Source organism: Oncorhynchus masou, chromosome 12 (assembly GCF_036934945.1).
Source record: "Oncorhynchus masou masou isolate Uvic2021 chromosome 12, UVic_Omas_1.1, whole genome shotgun sequence".
Taxonomy (NCBI): domain Eukaryota; kingdom Metazoa; phylum Chordata; class Actinopteri; order Salmoniformes; family Salmonidae; genus Oncorhynchus; species Oncorhynchus masou.
This window is the reverse complement of record NC_088223.1, coordinates 65,299,972-65,314,459: the sequence shown is the minus strand read 5'-3', so window position 1 is coordinate 65,314,459 and position 14,488 is coordinate 65,299,972. Positions and strand designations below refer to the sequence as shown.

At 44.3% G+C, this 14,488-nt stretch overlaps 1 protein-coding gene across 1 annotated transcript in view; it reads left to right on the top strand.

Annotated features, from left to right (window-relative positions):
* Positions 1-14,488, top strand: part of LOC135550674 (UV radiation resistance-associated gene protein-like) — a 136,103-nt gene that overhangs the window by 58,464 nt on the left and 63,151 nt on the right. Inside the window, exon 13 of the mRNA XM_064981695.1 lies at positions 7,421-7,496. Within this exon, the coding sequence (XP_064837767.1) occupies positions 7,421-7,496 (76 nt within the window). The remainder of the gene's footprint in view (positions 1-7,420; positions 7,497-14,488) is intronic.

Here is a 14,488-nt window from a genome sequence, read left to right as displayed (position 1 = left end):
ATTAACCTACTTTGGTGCAAAAAGTGCAAATCAATCCCAGAACAGCAGCAAAGGACCTTGTGAAGATGCTGGAGGAAACGGGTACAAAAGTATCTATATCCACAGTAAACAAGTCCTATATCGACATAACCTGATAGGCCACTCAGCAAGGAAGAAGCCACTGCTCCAAAACCACCGTAAAAAAGCCTACGGTTTTCAACTGCACATGGGGACAAAGATCGTACTTTTTGAAAAAATGTCCTCTGGTCTGATGATTAAAAAAAAATAGAACCGTTTGGCCATAATGACCATCGTTATGTTTGTAGGAAAAAGTGGGAGGCTTGCAAGCCGAAGAACATCATCCCAACCTTGAAGCACAGCGGTGGCAGCCTCATGTTGTGGGGATGCTTTGCTGCAGGAGGGACTGGTGCACTTCACAAAATAGATGGCATCATGAGAAATGAAAATGATGTGGATATATTGAAGCAGCATCTCAAGACATCAGTCAGGAAGTTACAGCTTGGTCGCAAATGGGTCTTGCAAATGAACAATGACCCCAAGCATACTTCCAAAGCAAAAATGGCTTTAGGACAACAAAGTCAAGGTATTGGAGTGTCCATCACAAAGCCCTGACCTCAATCCTATAGAAAATGTGTGGGTAGAACTGATCAGGCGTGTACGAGAAAGGAGGCCTACAAACCTAACTCAGTTACACCAACTCTGTCAGGAGGAATGGGCCAAAATTCACCGTAAATTCAACTTATTTTGGGTCGCTTGTGGAAGGCAACCTGAAATTTTGACCCAAGCTAAACAATTTAAAGGCAGTGCTACAAAATACTAATTGAGTGTATGTAGGGAGTACCAGTAAAGATTAATGTGTAGAGGTACGAGGTATTAGAGGTAGATAATGTATGTGAAGGCAGGGTTAAGTGACTAGGCTTCTGGATAGATGATCATAAGGGTAAAATGAAGAACAGAGTAGCAGCAGAAAAGTGTGTGTGTGTGTATATGTATATTTAGTGTATTTGTATGTGTGAGGATTTTGTGTGGGAGTGACAGTGTAGTGAAGTGTGTGTATAAAGTCCAGTGAGTGTGTAGGGTCAGTGCACGACAGAGTTAGTGCAGATAGTTTAGCAGTCTCGCGGAGCCTGTCGCTCTGACGTTAATAAGAAATGAAATACATAAGATGTTAATAATAAACATCTGCCTCTAGTGATTAGTACTTTTTGTGTTCGGTTTCAGTTTGATTAAAAATAATAATAATCACCGATTTCGATAATAAAAAAATAAAAAACATTAAATGCATTTTGTGGGTTGAATTATGTAACACAGAATAAAACAATGAATAAAAGTCCCATGATGGTAGTGACTGCCCATTACTGCTCATCACTTATTGACCATCAGTTATTCGCATTACTTTAATCAAATATTTCAGTTGTTGTGCATATTATATTTATTTTATTTTATGACAATTTTATTCCAAGTCTTCATCTCGTCTCTATAGAGCTTCTGTCTGACAAAATCACTACAATAATACATACTTTTATGACTGCTGAATAACAACTATCTATCACTTAGATCATGTATTTTCAGGTAGAGACAGCTCGGGAAGCAACAGCTGCTCTCTATATCACCTCTCTTCTGTAGCAGGTGTAAAGGAAACAGACTGGACAAGTAGATGTGCAATGGATTGTGGTCATTGTAGTTAATTACCACATTTTATGTGCTGAACTATGAAGAATATTGGCCTGTTGGAAACTATAACTCCCGGCTACATCACTACACTAAACTACACTGTTTAGGCTGGATCGGATTTATTTCCAGAGAAACTGTGCGATGTGTGCATTGAGCTCACAGGACAAAAACGTAACAAAATGGAAGTCAAATAATGTAACCGACATCAATTAGTTCTTTAAAACACGGAAAATAACGGAAAATAATAAGTTATAGCTATGATCGTTCACTGAATGGAATGGTTCAGCTGGCTCAGTTCATCTGCGTATGATATTTTACACAGCTTTTTCATGGCTGGGTAACCGTTGGCCTGACTAGTATCGTCTTACTGCCAATAGCGGCATGGTCTCTCTCTCCATCTCTTTCTCTCCTCTCTTGCTTTAAGACCTTGTGGTAGCAGTCAGCTGTATGGCCTGCGATGGCCTGCCACAAGATTGGGAACACAAATTCTAAATTCCTATTCTCTGTCCGTTTCACTTCAGGTCACCGTGCACTTAATGGACCGTTTTAAAAGGCTGCACATGGGAGGAAGTTTAGATACCCCATGATAAATAAAGAGGCGCTCCTTGGGAGGGAGAGGGAGCAGCTAGCTAGCCCCATAGAGAGCTGGCCAGACCCTGTCCTCTGGGTCCAGCTTTCTGGATCTAATTAAAACAATGAGGGAGATGAAAGCAGAGGGAGAATGGAAGAAGAAAAACACCACCGACAGACTGGCTGCTGCATCGTCTAAAAGCGTTTCTGTCTGATGATGAAAACAGACCAAACGACAGAGTGACCGAGCGGGCAACCGGATGGCACATCACTCAGGAGACACTTTAACAGCAGTGCTTTCGCTCCAAGATGCCGTTGCGGTTAGAGTTACCCCAGTTGTAAGCGGAGCAGTGTGGCAGTCATTAAAATAGCATTCACTGACAGATGCTCAATGTAATAATTTCTCCAATGTTGGAAATTACAACTCCCTGTGATTTATATAGTAACCGGTGCCATTATCTGTGAAAGTTGCATGGTGGCAGGTGTTTTTTAAAAAGCAGGCCTCACGTGATTTATGGTTCTGGTGTGTTTGAAATCGCACATTAAAGACATTCTCGGGAACTTCTGGGGATTTTTTTGCCAGCCACGGATAGCTATCTCCCAACTCCACTATGTGAACCAGAGCTGTTGTTTTGTACATTTGGCATATTAATTAGTTATATGTAAACAGGCTCTCGGTGGGACAGATGTGCTGTGGCGGAAGGATCACAGGCTGTGTGTACATTACAGCAGGCCACTGAGTCACTGGGAATAGTTCAACGTTGTTCAGGGCCAGATTAAGTCTGAATTATCCGACCACCCACCTGCAGCACAGCTATAATATCAGCCTTTACAACCCTACAGCACTTAGGCTTGTACAATGTAATATCCCTAGGGGGGAAAGAAGCAAGTGCCCTATTATACACACTGTATGTGCAAGGTGCACTCATTAACCTGCTGTTCTGTAAAAGTTGGTTTTGTTCTCTTTAAAGGTCAGTCTATTCTGAAGATGACCATGTTAGGTCAGGGGTCAAGGTTTAAAATGAATCTAAGCTCTCAACTTGGTCCAATCATCGACTTCACCACCACATAGCCATACTAACAAAATCCCCAGCCAGCCAGTGAAGCTTACCAAGTCCAACACAAAACCTGGTCTTTGGACTGCTTTTCCTCCATTTTCCTGCGTCCCCCTCTCAAAAAGCCAGCCTACAGTAAAATGTGAATGCTGCCACTTAACTGTCACTCATAAATTGACCACACTCCGTAGACACTGGTGGTCTTCAGCTGGTCCTTCCTGTGTAGAGAGAACAATTACATAGACTCTTCGAATAAACAACCTACTGTACATCAACAGGAGGGAGGAAGCGAGACAGAGAGACTGAAGGGAAGTGAAAGAGGGAGGAAGAGATACTGTACACACACACATAAAAGAACGGAAGAGGCATTGGCTCTCCTGCTATCACATTTTATGGTTGTGTGTGAGGGAGCCTGGACCTGCCTGCAGTAGAGGCCTGACTGGCTGGGTTGATTAGCCGGAGGGCTGTGTAAATACTCTAACCCCATAAAGATAAGAGAATGAGCTTTCCGTTAGAAGAGAGGAGTTCCCCACGCCTCTCTTATTAATTACAGATCTCCTCTACCCGTCCATCTGCATGCCGACATCTAGGGCTCTACTGGCGTGTGAGATAGAGGGGTTTTACTTTTACTGTTCTCCACTGGCTGTTTCTGTTTCAGGCTCCTTGACAGTTCAGGTTTATCTCATTAAGCAAAACATATACAGTGGGGCAAAAAAGTATTTAGTCAGCCACCAATTGTGCAAGTTATCCCACTTAAAAAATGAGAGAGGCCTGTAATTATCGTCATAGGTACACTTCAACTATGACAGAAAAAATGAGGGAAGAAAATCCAGAAAATCACATTGTAGGATTTTTAATGAATTTAGTTGCAAATAATGGTGGAAAATAAACTTTTGTTATTGACCAAATACTTATCTCATTACTTTGTTATATACCCTTTGTTGGCAATGACAGAGGTCAAACGTGTGGTTCTGGGATTTTTGCTCACCGTTTTTGTGATCATTTTGACCCCACGGGGTGAGATCTTGCGTGGAGCCCCAGATCGGGGTAGATTATCAGTGGTCTTGTATGTCTTCCATTTCCTAATAATTGCTCCCACAGTTGATTTCTTCAAACCAAGCTGCTTACCTATTGCAGATTCAGTCTTCCCAGCCTGGTGCAGGTCTACAATTTTGTTTCTGGTGTCCTTTGACAGCTCTTTGGTCTTGGCCATAGTGGAGTTTGGAGTGTGACTGTTTGAGGTTGTGGACAGGTGTCTTTTATACTGATAAAAAGTTCAAACAGGTGCCATTAATACAGGTAACGAGTGGAGGACAGAGGAGCCTCTTAAAGAAGAAGTTACAGGTCTGTGAGCCAGAATTCTTGCTTGTTTGTAGGTGACCAAATACTTATTTTCTACCATAATTTGCATATAAATTCATAAAAAATCCTACAATGTGTTTTTCTGGGTTTTTTTCTTCTCATTTTGTCTGTCATCGTTGAAGTGTACCTATGATGAAAATTACAGGCCTCATCTTTTTAAGTGGGAGAACTTGCACAATTGGTGGCTGACTAAATACTTTTTTGCCCCACTGTATATATAGTTTTGTATTTTTTTAGGTAGATGTCAAAGACAGTGGTGGTCATGGTGCTTGTTAGTGTCATATTTAGTTTTCCATGTGCAAAGAGATGGCGTTCAACAGAGCTGCCAGAGGAGGGGTGTGTTAGAGGGTCGGGACATGGTAGCAATAGATCTGTTTTAATGAAGGAAAGGAAACCAGTGTTGGGTGGCTGTGTGCGTGTGTGCGCAAACATTTGTGTATGCATGCATGTGTGTGTGTGCATGTCTGTGTGCGTTTGTCTGATGAGAGGGGAATTATAATTGAACCAAGAAAGGGGAGGTGTGTGTGTGTTCTGGCCTGTGGATGGATGGAGAGCTGGAGAGCTGCTCCAAGGCTAATGTTGATCCACTTCATCCCGCTTGTGAAACAGATTGTTTTATCACAGATTCCAAGACAAGACCGGACCAGTGATAAAAATCACTGCTTTCCACTCCAACTCCCCTCTTTTCTCTCTCTTTTTTCCCTTCCCTCTCCTTCTCTCTCCATCCCTTGGCTCTTCTTTCTCTCTCTATTCTCCAACTCTGTCCCTTCTCTAACTGCTCTCTGTCCCTTCTCTAACTGCTCTCTGTCCCTTCTCTAACTGCTCGCTGTCCCTTCTCTAACTGCTCGCTGTCCCTTCTCTAACTGCTCGCTGTCCCTTCTCTAACTGCTCGCTGTCCCTTCTCTAACTGCTCGCTGTCCCTTCTCTAACTGCTCGCTGTCCCTTCTCTAACTGCTCGCTGTCCCTTCTCTAACTGCTCGCTGTCGCTTCTCTAACTGCTCGCTGTCGCTTCTCTAACTGCTCGCTGTCTCTTCTCTAACTGTTCTCTCTACTTCCCTATATCCCCCCCACACTTTGGCACCTCTGACGTCCTCTTCCCCTCCCCCCTGCTGGTGTTATAATATATTTCATTTTACTGGATGTATTGGAGGAATTCCTGGTGTTTGGTGAACCGGAGTCCCTTCAATGTGATTTCAGACCCACTGGACAGCACTCATTAATCACCTCCCCGTGATGGCAAACTGTGTGTGTGTGTGTGTGTGTTCATGTGTGCCTTTGCTTTTCTGTGTGTGTGCACATGTCAGCCTGTCTCTCTGTCCGTCTCATCAGCAAACTAATCATATGTTGTCACGAGAATGTGATTGTTGGAATGCCTGCTATGACAGTGTGTGTGTGATGTTATTTCACCCTCTGTTAGTTATTTCCTGGTCATGAGATATTACCACTGGCACGCAGCTTCCTCTGGGGTTTGACTAGTCAGAGTATGTAGGAGTAGAACAAGTGTCTCCGGCTGTGTGGCTACTACAGTGTTTCCCTTCATCTGTCAAATGAACAGTGTCTAATATGTGTCTACTTTATTTGGTGAAGAGTTTCTATGTAATGCACCTCACAAGAAACTTAATTTATTGTGTGTATGGTTGGACAGACGATAAGGACTAGACTTCAGTGTGTATTAAAGCGTTAAAGCATTAGAGATAGTCTAGCTACGGCAGCTCTGTTAAGGCTACAGTCAGTACCTCATGCACCTTGCCCTGTAACAGTGGCGTGATAAGGAGGGCTTCCTGACTCTCGCCCTGCGCTCCTCGGCCCTGATTCTCCGGCATCTGAGGGTCAGAGTTAGAGGGGAGAGGGCATGTCTCCTCTAACAAAGGATTAACAGTATAACATGCCCCACGGGGCACAGCCATGGCCCCTGACAGGAATGAGATATGGATGAGGGGAGGGAGGAGGGCCGGATGTTCGCTCACACCTCCTGCCCAAACTGACTGCTGAGCCTGACAGCAAAGAGAAGTCAGTTGTTGTACAGGGTTAATGTGTGTGTGTGTGTGTAAGCAGAGTAAGACTGCCCTGGGTGTGTCTCTCAGTACATCCTCTCAGTTGGGTAGCAGACATAAGCACATAATGACAGGAACCATTCTTCATGGGGGATGAGGCTGACTTTAGCCATAATGGAATGAGAGGAGAGTGTTGTTGTCACTAATGGTGTCAGCAAGCTTGGCCTGAGGCCATCCTTCCAATATCTCCACATAAACAATCCAGGGGTTTTCAGCACTGTGTTTCTGCCTGCCCTGCTACCTAGACATCTGACTGGCACCTGAAAGCTCAATGGAATCGCAGTGAGCCTCTCCATCTGTCGGTCTGTCTTTGTTCCCTGTAGTGTAGAAGCAGGTGGGCAGGCTGTTTGATGGGCCTACAGTATGCAGCCTGGACGGTTCGGAGCTTGTTGGATATTTTAGTTTAACAAGATGAGGGTTGGGGTGGGAGGAGAGCGGTCTGTATGTGAATGTGATTATAGACTCAGAACAGGCTTATCTATATTCACTCGGCTTCTGCTGAAGTGTTCTATCTAAACTGTACCCTGCCAGGTCCGGACTGTAGTAATACATGGCAGTGTCAACAGGGAAGGAATTCACTTCAGTGCTCAGAAGTCTAGTTGGTGAATCTCTAAGTTCAACCAACAAAGAATACAATCTAATATGAACCACCTGCTCCAGTACTGTACACTCATCACCTCTTCCTCTCTTCCCCTGCTCTCACAGATTCCCCCTGTACCCTCGAGGAGAACGCTTTCAGTTTGAATATGGAGTCTACCTGATCAACAAGAACATCGCCCAGGTAAGACCATGGACCACTCACATATCTGTCAGACACATACGGATACCAACTAATTCCCGGGAAGGATGTGACAAACATGTCAGGTGGTCTGATGGCACTGAAAGGTTCTTGTGTGGGAAACAGCCTTAGAGTTTGCAGTGGTCTACAGGTTGTTACACATGTTTTGGATGGCTCAATCATGTCCATCTGTACTGGAGCCTTGTTCCTGTGTTCCTATCCCTTTGAATGGCCTGGAAACTCTCAATAAAAATATGGAAAAACTGGGATGCATGCAGACACTCACTCACTCTTCTTTTCTCTGTAAAAGGGGCCAAACTCTTGCCCTGTCTGGGCTGATGAAAGTGAATCTAATGTGTTGACCTGTGTGAGTCCCCCTTCCCTCAATCATTTAGCACCAAATATATACATTTGCATTCCATTCGCTGTCTCTTTCTCAAGCCAATGGTGAGAATGTGGAATGAAGGAATTCAAATCTCTCCAGTCTATTTATTAGGCAGGGCAATTAACTCCAACAGGTGGCTGGGTTCAAATGACTGCATTTTGGGAGGTTTGGACTTTGACGCAACCTGCTAGCGAGCTGCTATTCAAACTGCTGCCATCTGCCTTTGTCCAACAACAAAATAGAAAGAGATGTGGGGGAACACTTTAGACAGCAAATTAAAATAAGCCTAGACTGAAAATCCCCAAGGAGAGAGGTAAAGGGTGCACGTTATGACCTTCATCAGCAGTACTCTTTATTTTGGACAATATGTGTGGATCCCGGGTAAATAGTGTTTTATGTTGAACAGTTCTAGAGTATGTGCTTTATGCAACAAAACTGAAATCTAGAAACTGTTTTTTTCACAGTATGTTTGATGTATTTTTATGATTTAAATTCTACATGAAAGGTTCATATATTTCCAGTTTTTTTTAGAGTTATAGCCTGGTGACCTTTTTCTGTGGTGAGTTGCCCTAAATATTCTGTCTCTTCTGCTTCTCTGCCAAGTTTAGAGTTAAAATACTAGCCTGAAAAAAAGGGGTTCAGGATTGCATGATTTGATTGATATTAATGTACTGCAGTAACTGTCATGTCGAAGGAGGGATATCAGTGCTGTATGTTTGGGAGTATGTACTGTACGAAGGTATATATGTACGTACTGTACGATGGCATGTATATGTGGTTGGCGAGCCAGATAATGGTGAGGTCATGCGTTTTTCTCAGTCCAGTATCTCAAAATCGAATTTGTCATATGTTTTGGAAACAACAGGTATAGACAAACAGTGAAATGCTTCCTTACAGGCCCTTCCCAACAATGCAGAGAGGGGGAAAAAATAACACTAGAAATAAATGCGATGAGTAATGGTAACTTGGCTAAAAACACGGTGTACCAGTAACAAGTCCATGTGCAGGGGTACGAGGTAATTGAGGTAGATATGTACATATAGGTAAGAGTGAAGTGACTAGGCAACAGGATAGATGAACAGTAGCAGCAGTGTATGTGATTAGTCAAAAATTCATGCAAAAAGGGTCAATGCAGCTCGTCCTGGTAGCTACTTTATTTGGTTAACTAGTTTAAATATTTCTTAGTCTTATGGCTTTGGGGGTCGAAGCTGTTCAGGATCCTATTGATTACAGACTTATCGTTACCACTTGCTGTGCGAACAGTCTATGACTTGGGTGACTTAAGTCAGACAATTTTTAGGGTGTTCCTCTGACACCACCTGGTATAGAGGTCCTGGATGGCAGGGAGCTCGGCCCCAGTGATGTACTGGGCCATATGCACTACCCTCTGTAGTGCCTTGCGGTTGGATGCCAAGCAGTTGCCATACCAAGTGGTGATGCAGCCAGTCAATATGCTCTCAATGGTGCAGCTGTATAACGTTTTGAGTATCTCAGCGCCCATGACAGATTTCAGATGTAAGCCTCCTGAGGGGGAAGATGCGTTGTTGTGCCTTCACGACTTGTTTAGACATAATTCCTGACAACCAAACCGGCTGCGCGCGTGCGCTATCGTGCATACATTTATTTTGTCCCCCTACACGAAACGCAATCACAACACGCAGGTTAAAATATCAAAACAAACTCTGAACCAATGACATAAATTTGGGGACAGGTCAAAAAGCATTAAACATGTATGGCAAGTTAGCTTGCTAGCTAATTTGTCCTCTTTAGCGAGCTTGCTGTTGCTAGCTAATTTGTCCTGGGATATAAACATTGAGTTGTTATTTTACCTGAAATGCACAAGGTAAAGGTTTTTCCTTTTTTACTCTGACAATTAATCCACACATAAAACGGTCAACTGAATCGTTTCTAGTCGTCTTTCCGCCTTTCAGGCTTTTTCATCTTTGAACTTATATGGTGATTGGCATCTACGCTTTCATAGTATTACCACGACAACCGGCAAAACTGTTAGTCTTTCAATCACCCATGTGGGTATAACCAATGAGGAGATGGCACTTGGGTACCTGCTTCTATAAACCAATGAGGAGATGGGAGAGGCAGGACTTGCAGAGCGATCTGCGTCAGAAATAGTAATGACTTCTATTTTAGCCCTTGGCAATGCTGACGTTCGTTGGCTCGCGTGAGCAGTGTGGGTGCAATAATTGAATACCATAGATTCCTAAATTTATTTTGCGACGCAAGCGGTGTAGTCAGGATATTAGTGATGTGGAAAACGAGAAACTTGAAGCCCTCTCCACTACAGCCCCGTCGATGTGAATGGGGGTCATGCTCAGCCCTCCGTTTCCTGTAGTCCACGATCAGCTCCTTTGTCTTGCTGACGTTGAGGGAGAGGTTGTTGCCAGGTCACTGACTTCCTCCCTATAGGCTGTCTTGTTGTTGGTGATCGGGCCAAACAAAGTCGTGTCGTCAGCAAACTTAATGATGGTGTTGTAGTCGTGGGTGAACAAGGAGTACAGGAGGGGACTAAGCACGCACCCCTGAGGGGCCCCCGTGTTAAGGGTCAGTGTGGTGTATGTGTTGTTGCCAACCCTCACCACCTGCATCTTATGAACTCCATGTGACTGGAGCGATGTTTAGGATGAGTTACTGGGCCGTCTCAAAATCAACATAAGTGCACCGCATGGATCAGCTCCCTGCAGCTGACAATGGTTCCAGAGCAGTGAAAGTTGTAAACATATCATATTAGATCTAGCGGAACCCACCACAAAGACAGTTTTCCAACCATCTATAGGGAATTGTTGTACACCGCATGACTCCTGTGTCTGATCACTCTGTTCCGCTGTATGGTTCTTAATACCCTGAAGTCTTTATTAGGAAATGGCTGCTTTCATGACCTCCCCAACCGTATTAGAAACACTGAGCCTAGCTTTTCCACTCACTAATATCATTTACCAATAGAGCCAGCGCTTTACGTTGCTTCGTAGGCCGGTTGTTATTATTGTTTGTTTTTTAAAAACGTTTTTCTCTCTACATTTGAGGGATTTAATGTGCTCCTTACGTTGCGCCCGGCCGGGGTTGAGCTGCCACGGTGTGTAGCATCTGGCTGCTGTCACAAAGCACAACTCTGGTTACACATCGACACACACACACTGGGCCAGTGGTGGATGTGCGACATTATCAAATCAAATTTATTTATATAGCCCTTCTTACATCAGCTGATATCTGAAAGTCCTGTACAGAAACCCAGCCTAAAACCCCAAATAGCAAGCAACGCAGGTGTAGAAGTACGGTGGCTAGGAAAAACTCCCTAGAAAGGCCAAAACCCAGGAAGAAACCTAGAGAGCAACCAGGCTATGAGGGGTGGCCAGTCCTCTTCTGGCTGTGCCGGATGGAGATTAGAACAGAACATGGCCAAGATGTTCAAATGTTCATAAATGACCAGCATGGTCAAATAATAATAACCACAGTAGTTGTCGAGGGTGCAACAAGTCAGCACCTCAGGAGTAAATGTCAGTTGGTTTTTCATAGCCCGTCATTAAGAGTATCTCTACCGCTCCTGCTGTCTCTAGAGAGTTGAAAACAGCAGGTCTGGGACAGGTAGCACGTCCGGTGAACAGGTCAGGGTTCCATAGCCGCAGGCAGAAAAGTTGAAACTGGAGCAGCAGCACGGCCAGGTGGACTGGGGACAGCAAGGAGTCATCATGCCAGGGAGTCCTGTGGCATGGTCCTAGAGCTCAGGTCCTCTGAGAGAGAGAAAGAAAGAGAGAATTAGAGAGAGCATACTTAAATTCACACAGGACACCGGATAAGACAGGAGAGGTACTACAGATATAACAAACTGACCCCAGCCCCCCGACACATAAATTACTCCAGCATAAATACTGGAGGCTGAGACAGGAGGGGTAAGGAGACACTGTGGCCCCATCCGATAATATCCCCGGACAGGGCCAAACTGGAAGGTTATAACCCCACCCACTTTGCCAAAGCACAGCCCCCACACCACTAGAGGGATATCTTCAACCACCAATTTACCATCCTGAGACAAGGCCCGAGTACAGCCCACAAAGATCTCCGCCACTGCACAACCCAAGGGGGGAGCCAACCCAGACAGGAAGATCACGTCAGTGACTCAACCCACTCAAGTGACGCACCCCTCTCAGGGACGGCATGGAAGAGCACCAGTAAGCCAGTGACTCAGCCCATGTAATAGGGTTAGAGGCAGAGAATCCCAGTGGAGAGAGGGGAAATGGCCAGGCAGAGACAGCAACGGTGGTTCGTTGCTCCAGGGCCTTTCCATTCACCTTCACACTCCTGGGCCAGACTACACTCAATCATATGACCTACTGAAGAGATGAGTCTTCAGTAAAGACTTAAAAGTTGAGACCGAGTCTGCGTCTCTCACATGGGTAGGCAGACCATTCCATAAAAATGGAGCTCTATAGGAGAAAGCCCTGCCTCCAGCTGTTTGCTTAGAACTTCAAGTGACAATTAGGAGGCCTGCTTTTTGTGAGCTTGGCGTACGTGTAGGTATGTACGGCAGGACCAAATTGGAAAGATAGGTAGGAGCAAGCCCATGTAATGCTTTGTAGGTTAGCAGTAAAACCTTGAAATCAGTCCTTGCCTTAACAGGAAGCCAGTTTAGGGAGGCTAGCACTGGAGTAATATGATTTTAAAAAATTGGTACTAGTCAGGATACTAGCAGCTGTATTTAGCACTAACTGAAGTTTATTTAGTGCTTTATCTGGGTAGCCGGAATGTAGATCATTGCAGTAGTCTAACCTAGAAGTAACAAAAGCATGGATTCATTTTTCTGCATCATTTTTGGACAGATGTTTTCTGATTTTTGCAATGTTACGTGATGGTAAAAAGCTGTCCTTGAAACAGTCTTGATATGTTCGTCAAAAGAGAGATCAGGGTCCAGAGTAACGCTGAGGTCCTTTTTATTTGAGACGACTGTACAACCATCAAGATTAATTGTCAGATTCAACAGAAGTTGTCTTTGTTTCTTGGGACCTAGAACAAGCATCTTGTTTTATTTTGTCCATGTTTAAAAGTAGAAAGTTTGCAGCCATCCACTTCCTTATGTCATGTTTGATTGCCTTATGGAGGTCATTAGACTGTCCATTTTTGACATTCAGTTTTACCCCAGTGGGAACAAAATCTTTATTCTTATTACATACAGCCAGGAAGAACTATTGGATATACCCCAGGAGTAACTCAACCTATAAGGTTTGCCGAAAGGAGGACGGAGAAGCCATCCGCCAATGTCCAGTCTCTTGACAACAAGGTAGATGAAATTCTGTTTCCAGTTTGCACATACTGAAGCAAGTGTTGCCTTCCAGAGAGACAGAGATTGTAACATTCTCTGTAGATGAAATTCGAGCAAGTGTTGCCTTCCAGAGAGACAGAGATTGTAACATTCTCTGTTGTCAGAGTCGGTTCAGCCAGCGGGCTTCTTCATGCATCGAGGCCGACAGAGAAACACCTCTCTGGGAAGAAGGGTGGAGGTGTATGCTTCATGATTAACAACTCATGGTGTAATCATAACAACATACAGGATCTCAAGTTCTTCTGCTCACCTGACCTAAAATTCCATACAATCAAATGCCGGCCAGATTATCTCCCAAGAGAGTTCTTGTCAGTTATCGTCAGAGCTGTGTTTATACTCCCACAAGCAGACACCACAACTGCCCTCAAGGATCTTCACTGGACTCTATGTAAACTGGAAACCATATATCATGAGGCTGCATTTGTTGTAGCTGGGGATTTTAGCAAAGCAAATTTGAGAGAAAGGCTACCTAAATTCTATCAGCATATTGATTGCAGTACTTGTGTGGGTAATACCCTCAATCACTGCTTATCTAACTTCTGCAATGCATACAAGGCCATCCCATCTGTAAATCTGACCACGACTCCATCTTCCTCCTTCCGTCTTAAAGGCAGAAACTCAAACAGGATATACCCGTGACTAGAATTATTCAACACTGGTCTGACCTATCGGAATCCACGTTTCAAGATTGTTTTGATCACACGGACTGGGAACTGTTCCGTGCAGCCTCAGAGAACATCTATTTATACGCTGACTCTGTGAGTTTATTATGACGTGCACTGGAGATGTTGTACCCACTGTGACTATTAAAACCTACCCTAACCAGAAACCGTAGATGGATGGCGGCATTCGCACAAAACTGAAAGTACGAACCACATCATTTAACCATGGAATGAGGTCTGGGAATATGGCTGACTATAAAAAGTGTAGTTATTTCCTCCGCAAGGCAATCAAACAAGTGAAATGTCGGTATAGGGACAAAGTCGAGTCGCAATTCAACGGCTCAGACACAAGACGTGTCTACAGGCAACCACGGACTACAAAAAGAAACCAGCCACGTCACGGACACCTTCGTCACACTTCCAGACAAACTAAACACCTTCTTTGCCCGCTTTGAGGATAATAGAGTGCCACCGTTGTTGCCCACTAACAAGGTCTTGCAGCCCCCTCTCCTTCTCCGTGGCCGACATTTAAACGTGTTAACCCCCGCTAGGCTGCTGGCTCAGACGGCATCCATAGCCACGTCCTCAGAGCATATGCAGACCAGCTGGCTGGTGTGTT